This window comes from Bos indicus, chromosome 8, assembly GCF_029378745.1.
Source record: "Bos indicus isolate NIAB-ARS_2022 breed Sahiwal x Tharparkar chromosome 8, NIAB-ARS_B.indTharparkar_mat_pri_1.0, whole genome shotgun sequence".
NCBI classification, from domain to species: Eukaryota; Metazoa; Chordata; class Mammalia; order Artiodactyla; family Bovidae; genus Bos; species Bos indicus.
Genome location: NC_091767.1, coordinates 110,826,695 through 110,849,756, shown reverse-complemented (window position 1 = coordinate 110,849,756; position 23,062 = coordinate 110,826,695). Strand labels below are relative to the sequence as shown.

At 49.5% G+C, this 23,062-nt stretch overlaps 1 protein-coding gene across 1 annotated transcript in view; it reads left to right on the top strand.

Annotated features, from left to right (window-relative positions):
- DCDC2C (doublecortin domain containing 2C) overlaps positions 1–23,062 on the top strand; it is a 66,517-nt gene that overhangs the window by 9,024 nt on the left and 34,431 nt on the right. Inside the window, exons 3-6 of the mRNA XM_070795409.1 lie at positions 6,849–6,925; positions 9,445–9,573; positions 13,555–13,692; positions 15,458–15,500. Coding sequence (XP_070651510.1) covers positions 6,849–6,925; positions 9,445–9,573; positions 13,555–13,692; positions 15,458–15,500 — 387 coding nt within the window. The remainder of the gene's footprint in view (positions 1–6,848; positions 6,926–9,444; positions 9,574–13,554; positions 13,693–15,457; positions 15,501–23,062) is intronic.

Here is a 23,062-nt window from a genome sequence, read left to right as displayed (position 1 = left end):
CACGTGGTAATTTTGCTGTTAAGTTCTCTCCTCTGTAAAAAGGAGATGAGAATGTGTGTTAGACAATGTGTAATATGAAGATTACATGATGAAATATATGTAGTGTACCAGCACTAAATGTGTCGGTTCTCATCCTCCACGTCCTCTAAATGTCCTTGAACTCCAGCCAGGGCTGCAGTCAAGGACGGCCCAGTGGTGCTCGCTTTGCCCCCAGGCACCAGCCTGCAAACGCGTTTAGCGTTACTTGCCCACCTTAGACTGTCACTTGCCAGGGACGGGGGAAAAGTTCCTGACCAGAAAGCAATTGGCAGTCACCGAATTTCAGAGCTGCCTTAGTAAAGAGAGAGGAAATGTGTATGGTCATCTTTAACCCCTAGGTCCCTGCATCTCCCTCTCCAGGCGGGGCAGGGAGTGGGATTAAACACCAGTTCTGAAGAGGACCTCTCGGTGGTAACTGTTCAAATTTGAGTCTATGTTTATCCTTTGTACATTGCAATGATTTAAAAACATTAGACTTGATTACAGGTAACATTTAGCATTTTAGGACAGGAAGGAGACTTCCTAGAGTATCTCATCAAAGCTCCCTGTTTTCTGACTGAGGACACTGTGATGGGAGACGTTAGGACAAGCCTTGTGTGAAATGTGGGTACCACCCCATCTTCTCCAAGTCGGGCCTAGATTCCAGGGCCCTCACACCAAGGTTGTGGTTGCCCAAGGAACTTTCTAATTGTTCTTTTGAAATTTGCACTCTTTCATTTAAAAAAAAAAAATCTCATTTTAAAGTCATTCTTGCTGAGAAAAATGTCAAAATTGCCGTGCAGAAAAGCTCAATGAGGAAAGCGAAAATCGCCCATGATCCCTCCTCCTGAAGATCAGCACTGTGTGTGTTTCGTCGTGTCCGTTTCCAGCGGCCTTTCTCTGCACAAGTAGCGAATATCTAGCTATCTACCCTCACAGACACACATGTACGTACAGTATGTGTGTGTATATATTTAAAGAGAGGCAGTCCACCAACACACACTGTTCTCTTCTTTTTATTAGTTAAGTATCATGATAGTTTAACCTAGTAAAGGATCTCCTGCAACATGGTTTTTAGTGGCTGCAAAATGTTCCATTATGTGAGTCTATCACAATTATTTAACCCGCTCCCTGTCAACAGACCTTCCATCCTTTTGCATGTTCATTATTGTACCCAGGCACTGGGATGGCCCCCGATAGAGCCCTCGTGATTGTAAGGAGGAGGAGTTAGGCGCACAATTGTAGCCTCTTTAATGTTGACTTCCGGCACGTCTCTCAGAGCATGCGCTGCTTCCAGGGCACACGTGACGGCGTTCCCGTGAGAACGCCACTCCCGCCCTGGGGTGCTCCGTGTCCTGTGCAGTGGGGAGGCCTGGAGGTGCTTGACAGTCACCCCCCAGCCCCCGCTCCTTCGGTAGAAGATGTCACTCCCTGAAAGTGGCTCGTGATTATTGCTGTTTGATGGGTAAATCCTTGTCTTGGTGGGACTGTAGTGTTTTTGCAGCCTCTGTGAGGTAGCTTTGCAAGAGAACGTGGTGTTGAAAGCTCCCCAGACCTTGTCAGAAGTCGAGGCCGTGGGCTCCCCTCCTGTACCCCCTCCAGCCAGCTCACTCAGTGCACACGCTGGGGCTTAAGGATGTTTATGGCAGCATTTATTATTATTATTGTAATTTCAAAAACCTGGGAACCATGTGAATGTCCATCAATAGAGAAATGGTTGAATGGTTTATGACATCTTACTATGATTAGATCCATAGATATGGATCTGAAATAATACCTCTTAGAGTGTTGTGGGGTTTGAGACGGTGATGGGGCCTGTTGTAAGAACTCAGTAAATCATTGAAATTATTACTCATAGTATCTTTAAGTTGGAATAGCTGACCCTACCTGAATTTGAAGTCCATGAATGCCTACCAATTTGAACACCAGTGAAAACTGTTAAAAACACTAAATATAATATACTGTAAGTTTTGGCCAAGTCCAAATATTCAGGGTTTATATGTTTTACTAAATTATTCTGCCTTATTTTGTGATACAGTAATGCAGAGTAGGCGTGCCTAGCTTTTTGTAGAGTATTCTTTCACAGAACTTACATTGTGGTCAAAATATTAAATTAATGCAAAAATTGAAGAAGCTTCTTAAGAGATCTTAGCTTAGCAAAAAAATTTACTTAAAATTAATTAGAATATCATAGCAGTACATTTCCTATAACCATAGAAATGACGTGTGCTTCAGTGTAATGAATCTGGAATTGGATTTCATTCAATGGAGGGACGAGGAAAATTAGACTCCAAATAGTGCTCTTGGGATCTTGAGTTTCGATGATGGTGTCATGTTGATTTAATGAGAATGTCGACGGTGTCCGATTTTTAAAAAGACTTTTAATATAAACATTAAAAAAACTGTCATTTGTGTGTTTGGCTCCACGGGGCCTTCGTGGCTGAGCGGGCTTTCCCCAAGTGTGCCCAGTGGGGCTGCTCCCTAGCGTTGGGGCAAGGGCTTCTCATTGCTGTGACTTTTCTTGCTGTGCAGCGCCCGCGTTGGGGCCCACAGGCTTCACGAACTGTAGTTTGTGGGCTCCAGAGCTTGGCTTCCGTAGGTGTACATCTTCCTCTGAACCCCGTTATTTTGTGTTCCCTTTTTCGGAGAACAGAGTTGTACACCCAGTTCCTGAAACCAGAGACCTGTTCTTAGTTTTCCCGTCTCCCAGCTGCCCTGCGCCCCATCCCTCCCCTCGCCCCTCAAGCCCGTTCAGTTACTCCTCCGATTCTTGCTGACGCTGACCGCACCCGAGCTGCTCCTGGGAGCCCTGTGCCTTCCGCTGGCCTTCCGGCATGCTGCGCTTCCCTTTCCAACTTGATCACCTCGGTTCCCTGGTGCAGGCACTTCCAGGCCTGCCTCCTTGCTCCCGGGGGGTGGAGACTACTCTGCTAACCTTGACCTGGCCTTTGCGTTCTCCGTCAGCCCCACCTCTCACCACCCCTCCCTCTGAGTCCAGGATCTAGTCCAGCGCTTTCTGTTTCCCAGAGACCTTGTACCCACGAGGGTGTGTCCAAAGTCCTCTCACCAGGATGTTGCGTAGATGCTGCTCCCCCAGCCTCATTCAACATTTCTTCCCACCCTCGACTGCCTGGCTCCTTCCTGTAGTTCAGCTCTCAGCCTGGATGCAGCTTCCTCCAGGAAGCCCGCTTTGTGTCGCTGTGAGGAGGGGGTGCACCTGTCTGTGCCCCGTGCTGCCCCCACGGAGCCCTCACCACAGAGCTGCGTGTGCTTGTCCCCTTGTTTCCAGACTGCCCCTTCAATGGCCTGGGTCCCCATGCGCCCAGCACTTCCAAGGCAGGGTGTGATGCTCACCTTTGCGTCTCTAACACTTAGCACAGTTCCTCCCGTGGTGGGCCCTCCACAAATAAGGCTTAAGTAAATGAATGGAACCATGGCCGAGGGCCTTCTGGAGTCTGCAGCCTGGCAGAACTTGGACCAGGTACTGTCGCTGGGTCGGTTTTACTTGAGGCCCCGCTTCTGAGTAGGGACTTCCCAGGATGGCCAGCTGGCTGCATGAGTCAGTGGCCACCTGATGCTTTGTGATGGTTTCTCTGATTGCGGACTCAGCAAATCTGGAGTCGTTCAGAGCACCAGTTCCAGCCTGTAAGTCCATTTGTCAGCAGGCAGCTGAAGTCCTCAGATACGCAGATGACACCACTCTTATGGCAGAAAGCGAAGAACTAAAGAGCCTCTTGAGGAAAGTGAAAGAACAGAGTCAAAAAGTTGGCTTAAAACTCAACGTTCAGAAAACTAAGATCATGGCATCTGTTCCCATCACTTCATGGCAAATAGATGGGAAACAGTGGAAACAGTAACAGACTTTATTTTGGGGGGGCTCCAGAATCACTGCAGATGGTGACTGCAGCCATGAAATTAAAAGACGCTTGCTCCTTGGAAGAAAAGCTATGATCAACCTAGATAGCGTATTAAAAAACAGAGACATTACTTTGCCAACAAAGGTCCCTCTAGTCAAAGCTATGGTTTTTCCAGTGGTCATGTATGGCTGTGAGAGTTGGACTATAAAGAAAGCTGATCACCGAAGATTGATGTTTTTGAACTGTGGTGTTTGAGAAGACTCTTGAGAGTCCCTTGGACTGCAAGGAGATCCAACCAGTCCATCCTAAAGGAGATCAGTCCTGGGTGTTCATTGGAAGGACTGATGTTGAAGCTGAAACTCCAAAACTTTGGCCACCTGATGAGAACTGACTCATTGGAAAAGACCGTGATGCTGGGAAAGATCGAAGGCAGAAGGAGAAGGGGACAACAGAGGATGAGATGGTTAGATTGCATCACTGACTCAATGGACATGAGTTTGAGTAAACTCTGGGAGTTGGTGATGGACAGGGAGGCCTGGCGTGCTGCAGTCTATGGGACTGCAAAGAGTTGTACATGGCTGAGCAACTGAACTGAACTGAACTGAGCTGAGCTGAGCTGAGCTGAAGTCCATCCTCCAGGGGAGCATGACCACGGGTCAGCTATGGGGCTTTTTGTTTGATGTTTGGCATGAAGAAGGCTGTGAGGGTGTTCACAGAGGGTTGTCGGAGCAGGATGGGGCCAGGGAGAGAAGGGAGTTCAGGGCAACAAGACAAATAAGATCCGCTGCAGTTGCCTGGGCTCTTAGCTCTGAACTTTAGGCGCTTTGCTGAGCACTGGACAATGCGTTCACTCACTTTGTGTTACTGGTATCTCGAGCAAACCTATGTCAATGCACTACTTTTTTTTTTAACTTTTTTTTTTGCCTAATATATATTTTTAAATTTTTATTGAAGTGTATTTGATTTACAATATTGTGTTAGTTTCAAGTGTGATTGAAAAAGTGATTTGGTTATGCATGTTTTTTAAGGTTATATTTCATTATAGATTATTACAAGGAATGGATATTGTCCCTGTGTCATATGGTGAGTCCTTGCTGCTTATCTGTTTTATGTATAGTGGCTTGTACTGGTTAGTCCCAGTCTCCTCACTTATCACCCCACTTTCACCATTGGTGCCATAAGTCTGTTTGTCTCCTCACTTATCACCCCACTTTCACCGTTGCTGCCATGAGTCTGTTTGTCTGTGAGTCTGTTTCTGCTCTGTATGTAGATTCACTTGTATTTTTTTTTCAGATTTGACTTATAAGTAGCATCATAAAGTAGTCATCTTTTTCTGTCTGACTTACTGCACACGCACTGCTCTGATCTGCATTGCATACGCGGACAGACAAACAGGCTTAGGGAAGCGAGACAAACTGAGCAAGCTCACACGGTGATAAAGAGACGGAAAAAGTCCTGGAGTCAAGGATGACTCAACAAGGCTCCTAAGTGCTATATCGACATAGGTTCAAGTGCCCGTTTTGCTAAAACCTATAATAAAATATTTTTGATGGCTTATTATAGCCAGGACACTTAATAGCTGTGTGTTCTTGGGAAGATTGTATAACCTCTGATTCTTTGTTACCTGGTTGTTTTGAGGATCAGACACGAACGCCTATAAAGGTCCGAGTGCAGTGCCTGGTGGGGAAGGCACTGGCACCCCTCTCCAGTGCTCTTGCCTGGAAAATCCCATGGACAGAGGAGCCTGGTAGGCTGTAATCCATGGGGTCGCTAGGAGTCAGACACGACTGAGCGACTTCACTTTCACTTTTCACTTTCATGCATTGGAGAAGGAAATGGCAACCCACTCCAGTGCTCTTGCCTGGAGAATCCCATGGACGGTGGGAGCCTGGTGGGAGGCTGTCTATGGGGTCACACAGAGTTGGACACGACTGAAGCGACTCAGCAGCAGCAGCGCCTGGTGCACAGTAGGCATCAACAAACCATCCGTGCTGCTTTGGCAGCCTCGACAGTCTTCCATCATGGACACATGATGAAGTTTAATGACCCTGGTTAGTCGCTCAGTTGAGTCTGACTCTTTGCAACCCCATGGACTGTAGCCCTCCAGGCTCCTCTGTCCATGGGATTCTCCAGGCAGAATACTGGAGTGGATTGCCATTTCCTTCTCCAGGGGATCTTCCTCCAGACCCGGGGATTGAACCCAGGTTTCCTGCATGGCAGGCAGATTCTTTACTGTCTGAGCCACCACCTTCAATAAAGAGCTCTAAAGCCCATTGGGTCCTGCCTCTTGGGGCAGATGATTGACTTGAGTCTTGAACCTGTCACCACCATCAGACAACAGAAAAGCATGTTTGTCTGACACTTGTTAGGAGATTATTGTATGGAATACCGGGGGAAAGGTCCAGAATCATGTATTTAATTGCTGGAGCCATTGAATCAGGCAGGTGATATTGGGGTTAATGAATCATTAACACATAGAAAAGCAATTGGTTCATTGTTTCTGTAATTTTATGCAGTCAAGCAGAGAGCTGCTTCTTAGGGTACCTGTACCTTAATAGAATTTTGCAAAGGATAATTTCTGTTGTTTTCTTTCTAAACTGGGTCTGCAAATTCATGGTAGTTGTTGATATTCATGGCATTGGTTTTGTGGCTATTAGTATACGAGTATATATAATTTTTAAAATCTGTTTAGTTTTGGCTGAGCTCTTTGTCGCTTACCGGCTTTTCTCCAGCTGTGCCGTGAGGGCTTCTCGGCCTGGTGTCCTCTGATGGAGCACCCGGGTTCAGCCGCTGCAGCTCCCAGACTCTGCCCAGCATGGAGCGCAGCTTCCCTGAGCCCCTCTGGGGTCTGTTCTGTTAGTGGAGCTGCCCCACCTTTACTTAGATTTTGGGCGGAAGCTGTGTGTCATGTCGGTGTTCAAGAAGCATCTGTTAGCTTGACCTGGGTTCTGGGCTTCCTTTGTCTCCTTGCAGATCAAACCGGTGGTGCACTGCGGCATGAGCGTGCCTTCCAGATGGCAGACGTTCCATCGCACATCCCGACAAATAAAGTGAGTCCAGTGGCGGCGGGGGCCCGAGTCCCTTAAAGACAGTAGCCTCCCTACTCTGCCTTCCTCCTCGTCCTCCCCCTGCTCACCCTGACGTCTCTTCCATCTTCCCGGAACCTTCTGTTCGATTCCACCTTGCAGGTGCCACATGTTCTCTCAAGAACCTTGATTTTGGAGAAGCAACCCCATTGCCCCACCGCAGTTCTCGGGTCACGTGGGGGCAGGAACACGCAATTTAGTCTCCGTTTTTTTCATTTATTTTGCAGTCTAGTCATTACAGCTGCTGGATGGTGATCGGAAATGTAGAAGTTCTGTTCCCAGCGAAACTTAAAAAACAAACAGAAAATAGTTATGATGGCTTTCAGAGTTTCCGATGTTCGAGCGAGGAAGGTAGTTTAAGCCTCCCTGCTGAACCGGGAGCTGGGGTAGCTGGAGTGGAGGCTATTGAGGGTGAGTTCTGTAGCAGCCAAGTGCCGGAGACAAAAGCTGACGCACCTCCCCTCTCTCCTGGTCCTGCTCCCAATGGAAGGAATTCCAGTGATTTTGTAGGTCCTGGCTCCCTGTCAGAGGGGCCCCAGCTCGGGTTGGTCTCAGCCTTGAGTAGCCAAGGCTCCACTTTCCAGACGGTTGTCCTTCCTGTCCCTGCTGATCAGCCAAGAGCTGGGGCCCTGGAAGCAGGGAAGCCCCTGCGCAACCAGCGGAGCCCCCGATGGAGACACCCAAGGGCATCATGAGCAAACATGGCCTGCTGGTTAGTGAAGCTGCTCTTTCACTTACCCTCAAAAACCCAGCCATCGTTTCTGTAAGATACTTTTCCTTAGCCTTCTGGAAGGGAGCCACGCACACAGCCAAGATCTTCCCACTGGGCCTTTTATTCATCTGAGAACTGTTCTGAAATAACAAGAGACGGTATTTCTAAATTTCGTGAAAGACATCTCTTTCTAAAGAATGGATAGAAACCTAAGGGAACACTACTGGCTTACAGGTCCTTCCTGGCAAAGACACATTTCCCTGATGTATATGTATTTTTTTGTCCTGACCCAGGTTTTCAGTGGTTCTCACTTCCTTTTCCAGGCTGTTTTTTCCTATGATAAACCCGTTATTGTAAGGCCTGTGCTTTGTTCTGTACACGGTGTGCTAGAAACTCCACCAGATGGACCCAAATACCATCCAAATGCAGGGCTCACATGGAGACCTTGTAACTTAAAAACAAACAGAAAATAGTTAAGATGGTTTTCAGAGTTCTCAGTGTTTGAGGGAGAAAGGTGTTTTGACCTTTCCTCACCATGACCATCACCACCATCATCACCATAATCATCACCACCATCACCACCATCATCATCATCACCACCAAAACCATTATCTTTATCACCACCACCATCACCATCATTATCACCATGATAATAAAATTCATTCCTGGATCCAGGTGCTATTTCCTACTTTGAAAAAACACTTCTTATTTAAAAACATTTAATGTTTGTCCTACTTAAAAGATTAATAGTAGCTGTCTGTGTTTGGAAAGACTTCTGGGGTACACCCTTCAGGAGCACCACTCGGTGGGAATGTTGCTACGAATCTTCAACATAGTAGTGACATCGCAGATGAGTTGTGATGCAGCTTGCACAGGACATCCTTTCAAGGTTTGTTTGGGGCAACATTTAAACATGGGAAAAGGTGGGCTCTGGAGTTTGCAGGCCTCTTGCCACAGAGCCTTAATGAGAAAATGGATTATTTATATTGGGTGCAAGCATGTTAAATTAAAATTTACATTTACCCTGAAAAAAAAAAAGAGATGTATTTCTCCAGTTTTAAATTATTTGCATTTGGATGTGGCTCAGCGGGAAAGAACCCTCCTGCCAATGCAGGAGATGTGGGTTCAATACCTGGGTTGGGAAGATGCCCTGGAGAAGGAAATGCAGCCCATTCCACAATTTTCACCTGGGAAATCCCATGGACAAAGGAGCCTGGCAGGTTACAGTCTATGGGGTTGCGGAAGAGTCAGACATGACTTAGCGACCAAACAACAATATTATTCCATCACGCGTATGTACCACATCTTCTTTATCCACCCCTCTGCTGATGGGCCTCTAGGTCGCTTCCACGTCCTGGCTGCTGTAAATGGTGCTGCAGTGAGCATTGGGATGCATGCATCTTTTTGCATTACGGTTTTCTCTGGGTATGTGCCCAGTAGTGGGATTTCTGAGTCCTGTGGAAATCCGATTTTTAGTTTTTAAGAAACCTGCATACTGATCTGTCCTAGTGGCTGTATCAATTTTCATTCCCACCAACATTGTAGAATTCTGTTTTGACAGAGGCATTGTCTTTAAAGAATAGAGTGTAGCCCTGGCCATTGGAGCGTTCTGTCTCCTATGAGGCTGAGTCCCCGCCACTTGTGCCCCCTTCTCTGAGCTCAGGGCTCTGCGTGGTTTCCACGGTTCTGTAAGTGTGTGTTTTTCTTGAACGCCCAGCATTTCCCCCAGAGCATGAGGCACTAACAAAGTCTTTTCCTTTAATCCTTGCAGTGTTTTCACAAATGGAAGATTATTTATTCCGCCTGTAAAGATTATTATACCCAAATTCAGCCTGATGGAGTGGAACAGCGTGCTGGCCACGGTCGGGGAGAAGGTCTTCCCTCTGGGAGGCGTTAGAAAGTAAGACTGCGGCCTGCCCCGGTGACCCGGGAAGTGGGGGGTTTCGGTGAGAACTTCTAGCCAGCACCAGCGAGGTCTAACATGAGGCTCGTGAGCTCTGGTTTTAACTCTTCGGGCAGGCAGTACTTCTGTAGTCTTCGGGCCATACTTATTTTTAACCAATTTTGTTCATTCACTCAATGAAGTTTAGTGAGTGTTCCCCTCTCACAAGGTGTGGTGAACAGGGCTACCCAGGCAGGTGTGTCCCATGACCCCACTGTGTCCCCGGGGCCCCCACACCCATGCAGGTGGCCAGCAGTTAGAGCTGGGCAGGAGAAGTCAGGGGGCTGACCAGCCCATCGGAAGGGGTGGAGTCCTTGGACGGAGGAGGTCACAGTGGCCGCACCTGGGTCACGCCGGGGAGGCGCCGAGCGTCCCGAGGTCTGTCTCCTCCTCCGGGAAATTGGAAACAAGAACAGTACCTGCTTCCAGGAGTTGTGATGTGGTGAAGTGCCTGAGGAGCCCTTGGTGTGTTGTGAGTGTGGGATGGGCTGGCAATACTGATCAGAAACAAGCGAGGAGTCTGGGGGAAACCGCAGATGGTCCGCTGTATACAGCTGGCGTCCTTGTGGGGAGGCAGCCAGGCCTGAGGCCGGAGCAGCCTCCGGGGTCCGCACCGTGCAGGCGCCTTGCTGTCTCGGGGCTGCTGTGTGTGTGCGTGTGTGTGTGCATGTGTGTGTGTGTGCATGTGTGTGCGTGTGTGTGCGTGTGCATGTGTGCGTGCGTGTGCGTGTGTGTGTGTGTGTGCGTGTGTGTGTGTGGTCAGTGATGCACTGGGGAGGAGAGGGCTGGGGTGGCCACGGGGACAAGGTCCTGAGGAGATGGAAGGCGCTGGACCTGGAGGTGGGGAAGGTGGCCTCTTGTGAGTGGACGGGGCACAGCAAGCCGAGAGTGAAAGGAGAGGAAGCGTGGCCAAGTGGGGTTGGGGGCTCCATGAGCCTGGGCCCCGAATGTGCGGTGGGACGCCTTGCAGGGCCGCTGTTTCCTCTGATGCTTGGTGGCCCGGGGTCGGGGAGGGGGCAGATGGGTGGACGGGTCTGTGGCCGAGCGGGGGAAGGATCAGCCTGGGAGGGGCTCGGTGTGGAAGTGAGTCCAGGAATGGCGTGAAGTCGTAGCCAGAAACCTGGTGGTTCCCGCAGGGAGGAAGGGGGCAGAAGTCATCGAGGCCGCGGCGCTGTGGCTGGAGGGGAAGGTGTGGCTGAGACAGCATCAGAGCCTCCTCGGGCAGCAAGCCCAGGACGAGGGAGGGTGGCCTGCCCCCCGGCTCCCTGTCTCCCTGTCTCCCTGTTCCTGCTGGAGAGCACGGCGCTGAGTGGTCCCGGCCGAGTCCTGAGGCCCCGAGGTCTGGCTGTTTCCGCTCTCAGCGTCCATGGAGCACGGTGGGCCGCGCCGGTGACCCTGACCCTGAGCTCGCTGCTTTCTCACTCGCTGGGGGCACTTCCGGCTCAGCTGCTCTCCGTCTTTCCCTCTGTGACATTAATCTTCATCGTTTCTACGTGCGTTTCTTCTTTTGGCTCCTGTTTTAGCTTCTTTGGGATTCCTATTGTCCGGGTGACGGCACTTCTCATTTTTATCCCCTAACTTTTGCTCTCCTTGTTCTGTTATCATTCCCTGCTTCGTCCTGGGATGGCTCCTCTGTTTTTGTCTTACAAACAATAATTGCTTATTTCTTTTTTAAAATTAATTAATTTTTTTATTGAAGGATAATTGCTTTACAGAATTTTGCTGTTTTCTGTCAAACCTCAACATGAATCAGCCACAGGTATACACATATTCCCCACCCTTTTGAGCCTCCCTCCCATCTCCCGCCCCATTCTACCCTCTAGGTTGATACAGAGCCCCTGTTTGAGTTTCCTGAGCCATACAGCAAATTCCCGTTGGCTATTTTACACATGGTAATGTAAGTTTCCATGTTACTCTTTCCATGCATCTCACCCTCTCCTCCCCTCTCCCCATGTCCATAAGTCTGTTCTCAATGTCTGTTTCTCCATTGTTGCCCTGTGAATAATTCTTCAGTACCATTTTTCTAGATTCTGTATATGTGTGTTAGAATAAAGTATTTATCTTTCTCTTTCTGTCTCACTTCACTCTGTATAATAGGTTCTAGGTTCATCCACCTCATCAGAACTGACTCAAATGTGTTCCTTTTTATGGCTGAGTAATATTCCATTGTGTATATGTACCACAGCATCTTTATCCATTCATCTGTCTATGGACATCTAGGTTGGTTCTAAGTTCTAAGCTATTGTAAATAGTGCTGCAATGAACACTGGGATACATGTGTTTCTTTCAAGTAATTGCTTATTTCTTAGTTCCCTTATTTTATAAAGTTTTCCTTGTTTAAGCTCCTGCTCCATCTGTCCAAGCGCATCTTCCGGTGGTGTCTCCCCAGCCATCCACCCCCAGCGCCTTGGGGTCCAGGCCCCGGAGCCCAGGCTCTGGGGGGAGGCTGTCCTCCAGGCTCCGGGAGGTGAGTCTGCCACCGCCCCGGGCCTCCCTCCCTGACTCGCTGCTGGTGAGCTGTGAGCCCTCTGGGGCGACTGACACTGACTGTCCAAGGTGACAACAGGAGGGGAAGGGAGTTCCAAGCCCTGCCTCTCACCTGGAAGCCCGGGGCTCCGCTCCCAAGGTGTCTCACTGCTCTCTCCTGTCTGGAGGTCTCCTTCTTGCTCCTCCAGGTGACCCAAGGCAGCAGGGCCAGGAGCTGCCCTGGTTGGAAACAGGTGCTCAGGCCCCATCCTGGGCTCACGGATCAGCGCTTCCGAGGCGGGGGCCCAGCCTCTGTGTGTGAGCCAGCGCCCGGGCTGGTCCCATGCTCACTGGGGTTTGGGGGTGTGCGATGGAGGGAGGGGTGGGTCCTGGGGGTCCCGCCCATTCCACGTGTCCTGCTTCCTTCTCTCGTCTCCGCTCCTGTGCTCGCTGCAGTTGTTGGGAAGCGTGTCCTCCACCCCAGCTCTGTGTCTCCTCCCCGGGGGCGAGGTGCTTTTCCTCCATCACATCCCATCCGTAGTGGCCAGCTGAGTGCTGTCAAACAGCGCTCACCCCACACTTGCACCCTCTGCTCACTCTAAGTCAGCGATGAAGTCCTCCCCTTAGAATTCCAGGCTCGTGATTCAGTGTTCAGGTCCTCCGTGTGTCGCCTTTTGGTGGCAGCCAGCCCCCTGTGTCCCGGCTGTCTGCAGAGGCCCCTTCTGCTGCCTCACAGGCTTCCCTCCATCTTCCCGTGAGGAACTCCTATGCACCCTTCAAACCCCTGTGCACATTCTCCCGCTCCAGTGAAGCCCACAGTCGCTTCTGGTCTTTCTCTCCTCAGAACACTGGCACTTTGCCCTTCTCTGGTCCTATTGACTCTGGGGAAGCAGTGACTTTCTTACTCATATTTTTATCCAAGGCAATGCCTACTTCATTGTCTTGTGCCTAACAGATGCTCAACATTGAGTGAACTGAATGGTTTCTTAAACAAATGAATGAGTACATTAATACTTGCCGGAAAGAGTGCAGAATAAAAAGCAGACATATTTTAGTCTTTCGGTGCTTATAAGAAGGCATATTGTTCTCTAATAAATGCCAGGTTTTTTTTCAAGTGTTGTTACACAATATAAGCCAATTTGTATTCATTTTAGCTGTTAATAGTTAAAATTAATTGAACAGCAACCTACAGCTTAAAGTGTTCTTCTCAAGGGCCTTTGAGCAGTTGTACATAATTAAAAATATACTTTAATTAAAAAATCTAAAAATTGAAAGCAAGCCTAATCCTGGCAGAGCGTCCCCCTCAGGGCTCAGCGTGTTTGGATCACGTTTGCTCAGAGAGCATCAGTCCCATTACTCCCCGTGTGGTCCACACGCCAGTCATGTTCTCTACTGGACGCCCCTTCTCCCCATCCCCGGCCCTGACATCGCAGCTCTTACATCTGCAGCCCGTTGCTCTTTCTTTATTCGCAGACTGTTTACAATGAATGGACATCTTTTGGACAACTCTAAGGATTTGCAAGACAACCATTTTTATGTGGCTGCGGGACTGGAAGCCTTCAAGAATTTCCCTTACTGGAAGTCCCCGAAGGTGCCAAGTGAAGTCCAACAGTGAGCACTTTCTGTTCCTTTTCTCGTCTGGTGAAACCTGCCCTTTCCCTGGCACCTCGCCCTCATGTAGCCAGTTCAGTTCAGGGAGTTCAGTCTCTGTGACCCCATGGACTGCAGCACGCCAGGCCTCCCTGTCCACCACCAACTCCTGGAGCTTGCTCAAAGTCATGTCCATCGAGTTGGTGATGCCATCCCACCATGTCATCCTCTGTTCAGGTATCTGTTCAGGAATCTGCTGTTTTTCTGAAATTTGATCTTCTCATTTTATATGTGACGCAGTTTTGGATTTTCAAAATCTTAGGCGTGGAGGAACCTCTGCTGTTGGGGAGAGTCACAGAGAGGCGAGGTCCCATGTCGAGTGCGTTGTCTTTCTCTGGGTGCCTGGGGTCACAGAGGTCAAAGGTCTAAACGTGCAAGATGGAGGTGGCCCCAGGCCACTGTCATGGTAACCTGCCCTCCACCTGGCACAGTTTGTTTTCTTAATTCGACTTGCTTTTCCTTCTGTAAAGCAGTGTGTGCCGGGGGGCAGTCTCTCCTGGTGAACAAAGCCGTGATTTTACAGTAGATCCCAGACCTGGGCAACAGGGAGCCCCCGGAGTGTGGGTCTTTGGTCGTGGAGGAGGGGCTGGGACGTGGAGGAGGATGAGATGGCGGGGCTGCGGTCCGTCCCCTGAAAATTGTGACGACTGTCCCTCACTCCCCAGTGGCATCTGGGACAGGGCAGGCGGCCACATGAAGAGGAGGCCCCTGCTCTCCTGTGGGCTCCAGCCTGGGGGATGGCTAGGGTCTTCTCTGAGGCAGAAGAGCCCGGTGGCGGCGCCCCGACGCGCGCCCCGCGTCCTGCGTCGATGCTCCTGAGGACAGAGAGCCCTTCTCACTGTTCCCGGTCCTTGAGGTGATGAGACAGGTGGTTTGTGTCCGTCCCCAGGGCAGAATGGTGCTTGACCCCTCCATGAATTTCCAAGTCCCACCCAGCTTGCTTCTCAGGCTGTATTTGTGTGAAAACCCTCCGTGCTCCCAGCTCCACATATCAGACTGTAGATTCCAGTCCCGTCCGCCCTTTCGGAGTTTGCCGCCAGATGCAGACACCACCCTGTGGGTCTGGGGCCCTCGGGGTCCTGATTCCGGATGAGCTCTGAGTGTTGGGCTCCCGGTGTCGTCGGGGCGGCCTCAGGCTCCACGGACCGACGTGCAGGAGGCTGCTCGCGGGATGGAAGGTCCGAGCTGTGTGCCGATCCAGCTCCTCACGTTTGGCCCCAAGGGAAACGAAAGGGGTACTGGGCTTGGGGCTGGATTTTGGCCCCAGTTCTGCTGATCAGTTGGGGGGTGTTTGAGTAAACCCTCGTGTCCGGAGCCCGGGTTCTCTACCAGCCCAAGGAGAGCAGGAATGCTTGTTCTGCACATCCTCTCAAGGGCTGTGTGAAGAAACTGCGTTTGCAAACGTGATTAAACAACTGTCAAAAACTTTCAAATGTTAGGGTTCCCATCCCCCCTGCCCTGAGAGCGTATAAAGGCTTTAGGGCAGAAGGTGCCTGTAAACGTGCTGCCTTTGGGTCAACCTTGGGTCAACCACTACCCACCCTGGGAGCGGGGTGCTTTCTCTCCCAGAAGCTGATGTTGCTGGGAGGCTGTGTCCTCTGGGACAGTTAGCTCCTTCCTCACGGCGGTCAGTGTCTCCTGAGGCTGAGGCAGCGGTCAGCATTTTTATTCAGATGTTTTTGGTGAGCTTTAAACATTTCAAGCTTGATTCTCTTTTGTTTTTCAGAAAGTACACAGACATGGAGAAACATTCACGAAGAAAGAAAAAAGTAAGTACTTCTTAACAAGGGACAAAGGACAGCTGTCATCGCCCCTGGGGGGCTCTCGAGTGTATCAGTCTATTCTTTTCTGAGTCAGGCTGCCAGCCCTTGGGTTTGCTCTCCTGGTGAGGTGCGTTCCTCCTCCCAAAGACCCTGGTGTCCTTTGGCATCAAAAAGGTCACAGGACAGGCTGGCTCCGCTCCTGTCAAGCGAGCTTCTGAGCACAGGCTCCCTCCTGTGAGCGAGGCCAGCAGGAGATCGGGGGTGAACCTGGAGCCCAGAGTCCAGGCCTGGGAGGCACATCAGGTGTTAGCGATGAAACACAGTGAGTGCGGAGATAAAAAGATACACAGGTCTTATGGGACCTGCCGGGAGGAGCAAAAGCCTGGCTTGGCCTAGAGGAAGCTGGGAGCGGATTTTAGGTAGACATGACAGCTGGAGGGTGTGTGTGTGTGTGCCTGTGTGTGTGCACGTCTGTAAGTGTTCATCTAAACACACAATTTGTTATTGCAATACAAAGCATGGGACAAGGGAGGCAGGTGGAGGCCAGACCGTGGCGACCTGGATAGGCCCACCTGTTCACACGATGACCACGTATTCCAGACCAGCTTATGAAATCCGTGCTGCAGTGGCTCTGCTGTGTGCATATTCATTCAACAAAGCTGTTGAATGCCTACTATTTCCTTCCTTCCCAGCTGGCCTGCTTGAGTCCTGACCCTCTGGAAGTGGCTGGCCTTGGGAGCTCTTGAGTTGTCAGTCTACTCTTTTCTGATAGCAGGCCGCCAGCCCTAGGGTTTGCTCTCCTCCTGTTGCAGCTCCGATTTCATACCCACCGTCTGTCACCTCCCTGCAAGGAGCTCAGGCTTCTGTACCCCCAGGACCACCTTGCGTTCACCTGGGGCAAGCCTAGCCTTGGGATCCAGCCCTTACTCCGTCTGTACTTACCCTGGAGGAGCTCAGAGTGATGACACTGAACTGGCCCTCTTCACACTGACTTCATGGCCACAATCCTTGTCCAACCGGCCTGCACTGCAAAAGCCTCACTGCTGAAAAAAAAAATACTTTCGAGTGTATTTTGCTAATTGTTGTTAGGAAGCTTTGCACATTTCTTCCTAGTTGAGACGAGCCCGGAATACCTCTTTCTCCTGCTGTCTGGCTTTTGGTGTGAAGGTTTCTCTGATTTGACTCTGTTGTTATTTTGGTAGCTTCTTGAGCTGAAGGGTCATCTTACTTTTGTCTCTCTCTAAGGATTGCATTGAGTGTTAAATGTCTGCTGGATGAGTGGGTGAGCATCCCCAAGGACACAAACATAATAGCCGTGATTCTGCCCTCAGGGTGCGCTCCGTCTAGTGGGGACAGGCACATGGACTTGAGCTGTATCACACGTTTCATATAAATGAGTCGTGTGAACAGGATGATGCTTGGTGGGAAGGGGGGCGATCGGCACGTGAAGGTCAGCCAACGAGGTGCAGGTTGTGACTCGAGGGCCAGGTCATCCGGGAGGGAGACAGCACAGGATCCGAGCTCTACGGGGTTATTCTCTGCCGCCTTCCCTGGGATTTCACACGTCGTGTGGGCACTGACTTCTCAGTGATGACTCTTACTTAGCGTGAATGGTGCACGTTTGAGATCCCACACCTTTGTGGCTTTGGGTGTCGCTGAACCCAGGTGATTGAATCCATCTGCTGAACCGGCAACGCGGGTTTGTAGGCACATGCTTTTGTTGTGTCCTCTTTTCACTGTTTTGTTGTTTTGGCTTTGGCTCCTTATAGGTAGGGATGTAATTTTCTTTTCATTATACGTTTAAAATTGGTCTAAAATTGAGCACATTTCTTCCATCGTATCTACACTTCCTTTCCCTTCTGGAAGGGGAAAGATAGTATCACTGCAAAGATAATGGGTTTGGATGAGGGTATTGAATACTTTGGACTCTTTAAACAGAATGATTACCAACATGGCATAAACTGCAATGCAAAAATGTGTTATTTCAGAAAAATTAGATCTATGGTGCATGCAACAAGCACGTTTTGTTGTATTAATAGAAGACTAAAAGTCCTAGGAGAAAATAAATGGCACTGGTTTAGCAAAGGCTGAGGTACAGATACCTGCCAAGGGCTCTGCGTTATCCGTCGTCTCTTGTGTAAAGGCCTGCGTGGCCCGTTAACCTCAGAACTGAGCCCTGAGGGGGTCCTGGCCCCATCTGAGGACTGGACTGTGTTGCTGAGAATGGAAACTGCTCTGCGTGCTGGCCCCTTCCCTTTGGCTGCAGGAGCCTGGATTTAGGGCTAGTCACGGCAACTGTCTTAGGCTAAATACACGTGTTCCCTTATTTACCTGTTCCCGACTTTCCACTTCTAGCTTATTAAGCTTTCATTTATTTTCCGTGTGAGCCACCTCAACATCCTTCTGGAAAGTGAGGGGAGGAAATGTAAAAACCCACCTGGAAGCCCAGGACTGCCCTCAGTGGGGACATCGCCGTGCGGTGTGTGAGGGGCTGTCCTGAGCCCTTGGTCGTCTGCCCATTCTAAGGGTGTCAGCCGGGCGGAAGAGCAGCTGCTGGTAAGACCGAGAACTGAGTTTTCTTTTAAACCTGCAAGCGGTTTTTTAAAACAGTTAAAAAAATTGAAGTTTGGTTAACTTACATGTTGTGTTAGTTTCAGGGGAACAGCAGAGCGATCCCATTATACAAGTATATGTGCGTGTTCTTTTTCAGATTCTTTTCTACGACAGGTTATCCAGGACACTGAGGATACTCCCCGGTGCTATTCTCACCGTCTTGCGCTGGATTTGCCTGTGCTTGTTTATCTGTTTTGTAGAGCAAAGTATCACATCTTAATCCCAAACTGCTGGTTTCTCCCTCCCTCCTCTTCTCCCCTTTGGTGACCATGGGCTTGTTTTCTAGGTTTGTGAGTCTATTTCTGTTTTGCAAATGAGTCAATTGGCATCATTTTTTAAAGTTTCCACATATAAATGATATCATATGATATTTGTCTTTCTCTGACTTACCTTAATAGGATAACCTCTGGTAATATGATAATGTTATGTATGCTTGTTCCGTATGATAATGATAATCATAATAGTATGATAATCTGATAAAATGAAAATCTCCATGCATACTGTCCCCTTGTACGCTTGTACCACATTGTTCTTAACCCATTCATCTGCTGATGGACGCTTAGACTTCTTCCACGTCTTGACTACTGTAAATAGTGTTGCTGCGAACATTGGAGTGTGTGTCTCTTTTCAAATTAGTGTTCTCTCTGGACACGTGCCCAGGAGTGGGACTGCAGAATCATGTGGTCTAAATCTGCAAGTGTGTGTTTTGTTTTAACGCATTTGATTTTTAAAAAATTATTTATTTTCAGCTGCTCCAGGTCTTCGTTGCTGGGCGGGGGCTCTCTCTAGTTGTGGCGAGTGGGGGCCACTCTTTGCTGCGGTGCTCTGGCTTCTCATCGCAGTGGCTTCTCCTCCTGCAGAGCTTGGGCTCTAGGCACAAAGGCTCCAGGAGCTGCAGCTTGCTGGCTTCGTTGCTCTGCGGCATGTGAAATCTTCCCAGACCAGGGATCGAGCTCGGGTTGCCGGTGTTGGCAGGCAGATTCTTACCCACTGCACCACCAGCGGAGTCCTGCAAGTGTGTTTTTAAACGACCTACGGTACGAGGTCTTCCTGACCCCTCAGTGAACAATCTCAAAAACACAGAGTTCTCCACCCACAGGCGGTCAGGCTTGAGCGAGGGCATCTGTTGATGAATTTATACGTGTCTTCACAAAGCTTCATGTGCTGGAGATAACAGACGAGCCGCATGTGAGTGTCTGCCAGTGGAGTACTAGAACGTGCCAGTGAGCATGACGCAGGGACCACAGTGGTCGTGACTGTCCTCACCCGGGAAGTGGACTCTGTTCTCTGGTCTAGCCCAAGCCTGCAGTCATCCTGATTCCACCAGCACCAACCCCTCCCTCCATCAACAATTCCAGGAGGGCAGCCAGTCACCTGCTCCATCAACAATTCCAGGAGGGCAGCCAGGCACCTCTTTGACTTTCAGATGCACCTGTGTCTCTCCATCAGCACGGCCCCAAAGAGTCGGGAGAGCACAGTACCTGTGGAGGGAAAGTGGGGTGCAGGAGGCAGGCTGGGAGGGCAGGTGAGACACCTGTATTCATGGGGCTCCTGACCTCAGCAGCGAAGTGAAATGAACAGACACACACCTGAGAATCACTGCTAACGACGGAACACAATGTGCGGACTGAAGATGCAGCATGAGTAGAAATAGCAGAGGAGAGGCCCGTCCGGAGGCCGCAGGACCCCCCAGCCGATGGCACGCGGGGCAGCAGTTGGGTCTGAGACCTGCTGTGCATCACTGGTTCTGAGACGAGCATTCTCCTGTCTTCCTGGCTCCGAGACGTCGTGTTGTGGGTTCATTTGTTGTCATGGTGAACTTGACCACAGCTGCTCGCTTTACTGTCTTTCCAGTTGAGGGGGTGCATGGCTGGCACTGCACACGGTGAGTTTAATTGCTGTGTAAATGTCCTCGAGATGATTCTGCTGTGACTCAGAATTGAAGTGGGCTTCTATGTGCGTTTGCTTTTAGTGGGTACGCTTTTCAATTCCATATGCTTTTGTGAAACAACAGCCAATTCGTTTATAGACCCAGAAAAGGGAGACAACCCACACGTAGCTGAGCTACCAGTTTCAATAACCTGTTACTATGCAAAGAGCCATCATCTAAAAACCGAGGAGCTTATGACGACTCTTGACAAGCCAACCTTTGGGCTTCCCTTGTGGCTCAGCTGGTAAAGAACCTGCCTGCAATGTGGGAGACCTGGGTTCGATCCCTGGGTTAGGAAAATCCCCTGGAGTAAGGGAAAGGCTACCCACTTCGGTATTCTGGTCTGGAGAATTCCGTGGACTGTATAATCCATGGGGTTGCAAAGAGTCAGACACTACTGAATGACTTTCACTTACAATGACGGTGATTTATTATTTCTCTAGATTCTGTGGGTTGGCTGAGTGGGTCTTGGGCTGGTTCCACCAGGTACTTAGGAGGCTGCATTTAGCTGGAGGGTCCACTGGGTTGGGGGCATCTAAGGCCATGTCCCCACTTCTGAAAGATGGTACTGGTTATGGCTCCTCTGTTTTCCTTTGGGCTTTCCTGGTGGCTCAGGTGGTAAAGAGCCTGCCTGCAACACAGGAGACTCAGGTTTGATCCCTGGGTTGGGAACATCCCCTGGAGAAGAGCGTGTCTACCCACACCGGTATTCTTGCCTGGAGAATCCTATGGACAGAGGAGCCTGGCAGGCTATAGCCCATGGGGCTGCAAACAGTCAGACATAAGTAAGCATGCCCACACACACTGTTTCCCTCCACGTGGTATTGATAATTATCTATGTCTAAATAGTTCCTAAAGGGCTTTTTTTCAGGATGTAGAGGAAAGAACTTCTGGGTAATAAGGAAGCACCTCGACATGGCTTAAGTGGCAGCTTAACTTCTTTATTAGCGACACAGGAAAGAACCATGTGTCTTACCGATTTTTGGCATCTCGATTCAGTAAAATGGGAAGGAAAACCGTGAGAAGGATCGTGGGCATGCCCACATGACCGGGGAGTGAGAGGAAGCGGGAGGAGTCAGGAGTGACTTCAGGGTTCCCAGGGAAGCAGTGGGGGAGGGCGGTTAGGAGTGGAGACCTGGGCCCCTGGGGAGCGAGGAGGCAAGTGCTGGTGTGTGAAGAGGTGCTTTGCTCCAGATGACCACGCCTGCCACATGAGAGGGAAGGGGCGATGAGAGGTGATATCTCTGCAGAAAAGCACTGTTTCAGTTTTGTTTTGATCAGAGAAAAGCTTACTGCAGGGCCAAGCAAGGAGAACGAGTGGCTTGGGCTCAGAAACCCTGAACTCCCCACAAAGTGCTGTTGATGTCAATCAGAATTCTGTACGATCTGCAGCAGAGGACAAGTCTGCTCCCATGTTTGTCTGGGGTTATCCATGTGGATTCTTTAATGAGGAAAAAGATGAACCTTCTCTGGATCTAATTGGATGCCTAGGAAGTGGGTGAGACCTTCTCCACATATTATGACAACAGGTTTCCTTTCTTATAGCCAAGGACTCCCACCCAGGGAATGCCAAGGCTCTAAGAGCGAGCGTTCTGGACTCTGAGGTCCTCAGCTGGGATCCTGGCTCCGCTGAGCAGTGGTGAGACTTACTGCCACTGACCTCTCAAGGTTTCCATCGGTGAAAGCCGATTCCCCCCTTTCATTCTTGTTCCCTCCCACAGGATTCCTGGCATCAAACTTGCTTCCAAGGGCATGAATTTCTAATTTAAGCTAATGTAGATACCTTAACAGTATTAAAAAAAAAAAAAAGAGCAAAGCTGTTTGCTTCTTATATCTTGATTTCCGTTGAGAACAAAATGAAGGATTTTATCTTAATTTAGTGGAATTTTAAATTGCACTGTTAAAAATGCCTATTTCTGAGAGAATGACAAAAAGTCATAATTAACACACTTGAACTGATTAGCACACGTAAACCGTGCTTAGGATGCAGTCTGCCTTATTTGCTTGGCTTGGTTCACTTATTGTCCGAGGCAGATATTTGAACATTTGAAAATATGTCCTTAGGACCCTGCCAATACCTTAACTCTCTTTTTTTAAATTGTTTTTATCATTGGCTGCTGGCATGGGCTTTCTCTAGTTTCGATGAACAAGGGCTACTCTTGGTCGTGGTGCTTGCGTTTCTCATCGCAGTGGCTTCTCTTGCTGCAGAGCACAGCGCTAGAGTCCGTGGGCTCCAGCAGTTGTGGCTCACGGGCTTAGTTTTCCCCACAACATGTAGAATCTTCCCAGACCAGGGACTGAACCTGTGTCCCTGCTTTGGCAGGTGGATCCTTAACTGCTGGAGCAGCACGGAAGTCTTAGGAGCCTGCCGATGCCTCAAGTGGTCCAGTTAACTTGAGCCATGACTCTATTATCCAATGAAAGTAACTGAAGGCAGCCACTCCGGTTTTGTTACAGCAAATTCAGTTTTATAGCCCCTGCGTTTACTGTGCAGTTGTCAATGCAGGAGACAGAGGCACAGGTTCAATCCCTGGGCTGGAAGGATCCCCTGAAGGGGAACATGGCAACCCACTCCAGTATTCCTGCCTGGAGAGTCCCATGGACAGAGGAGCCTGGCAGGCTACGTTCCATAGGGTCACAAAGAGTCAGAAACAACGGAGTGACTTAGCACACATGCATTTATCTTCCAAAGAAGGTATCTGTTACCTTCCAGAGAAGTGTGGTTAATTGAACAAACACTTAAAATTGGGTTTGTATATTAAAATGATATTATATGGTTCAGGTCTCCATAAAATATTGGTAAATAGTTACTGAGCATTGTATTTATATCATATCCACAATCAGAATGTTAATATTACCTATTTCTCTTTGGCCATAAAATCCAAATGTTGGTAAGCCAATAGTAATGAACCGAGATCAAGCACTGGAACCCAAGTGTGAGTATGTGTGGGCGCCTGACACCCACACTTTAATAACCAGGTCTAGACTGTGAAGTTCAGCGTGAGATAAATGCTCTGGAGCTGAC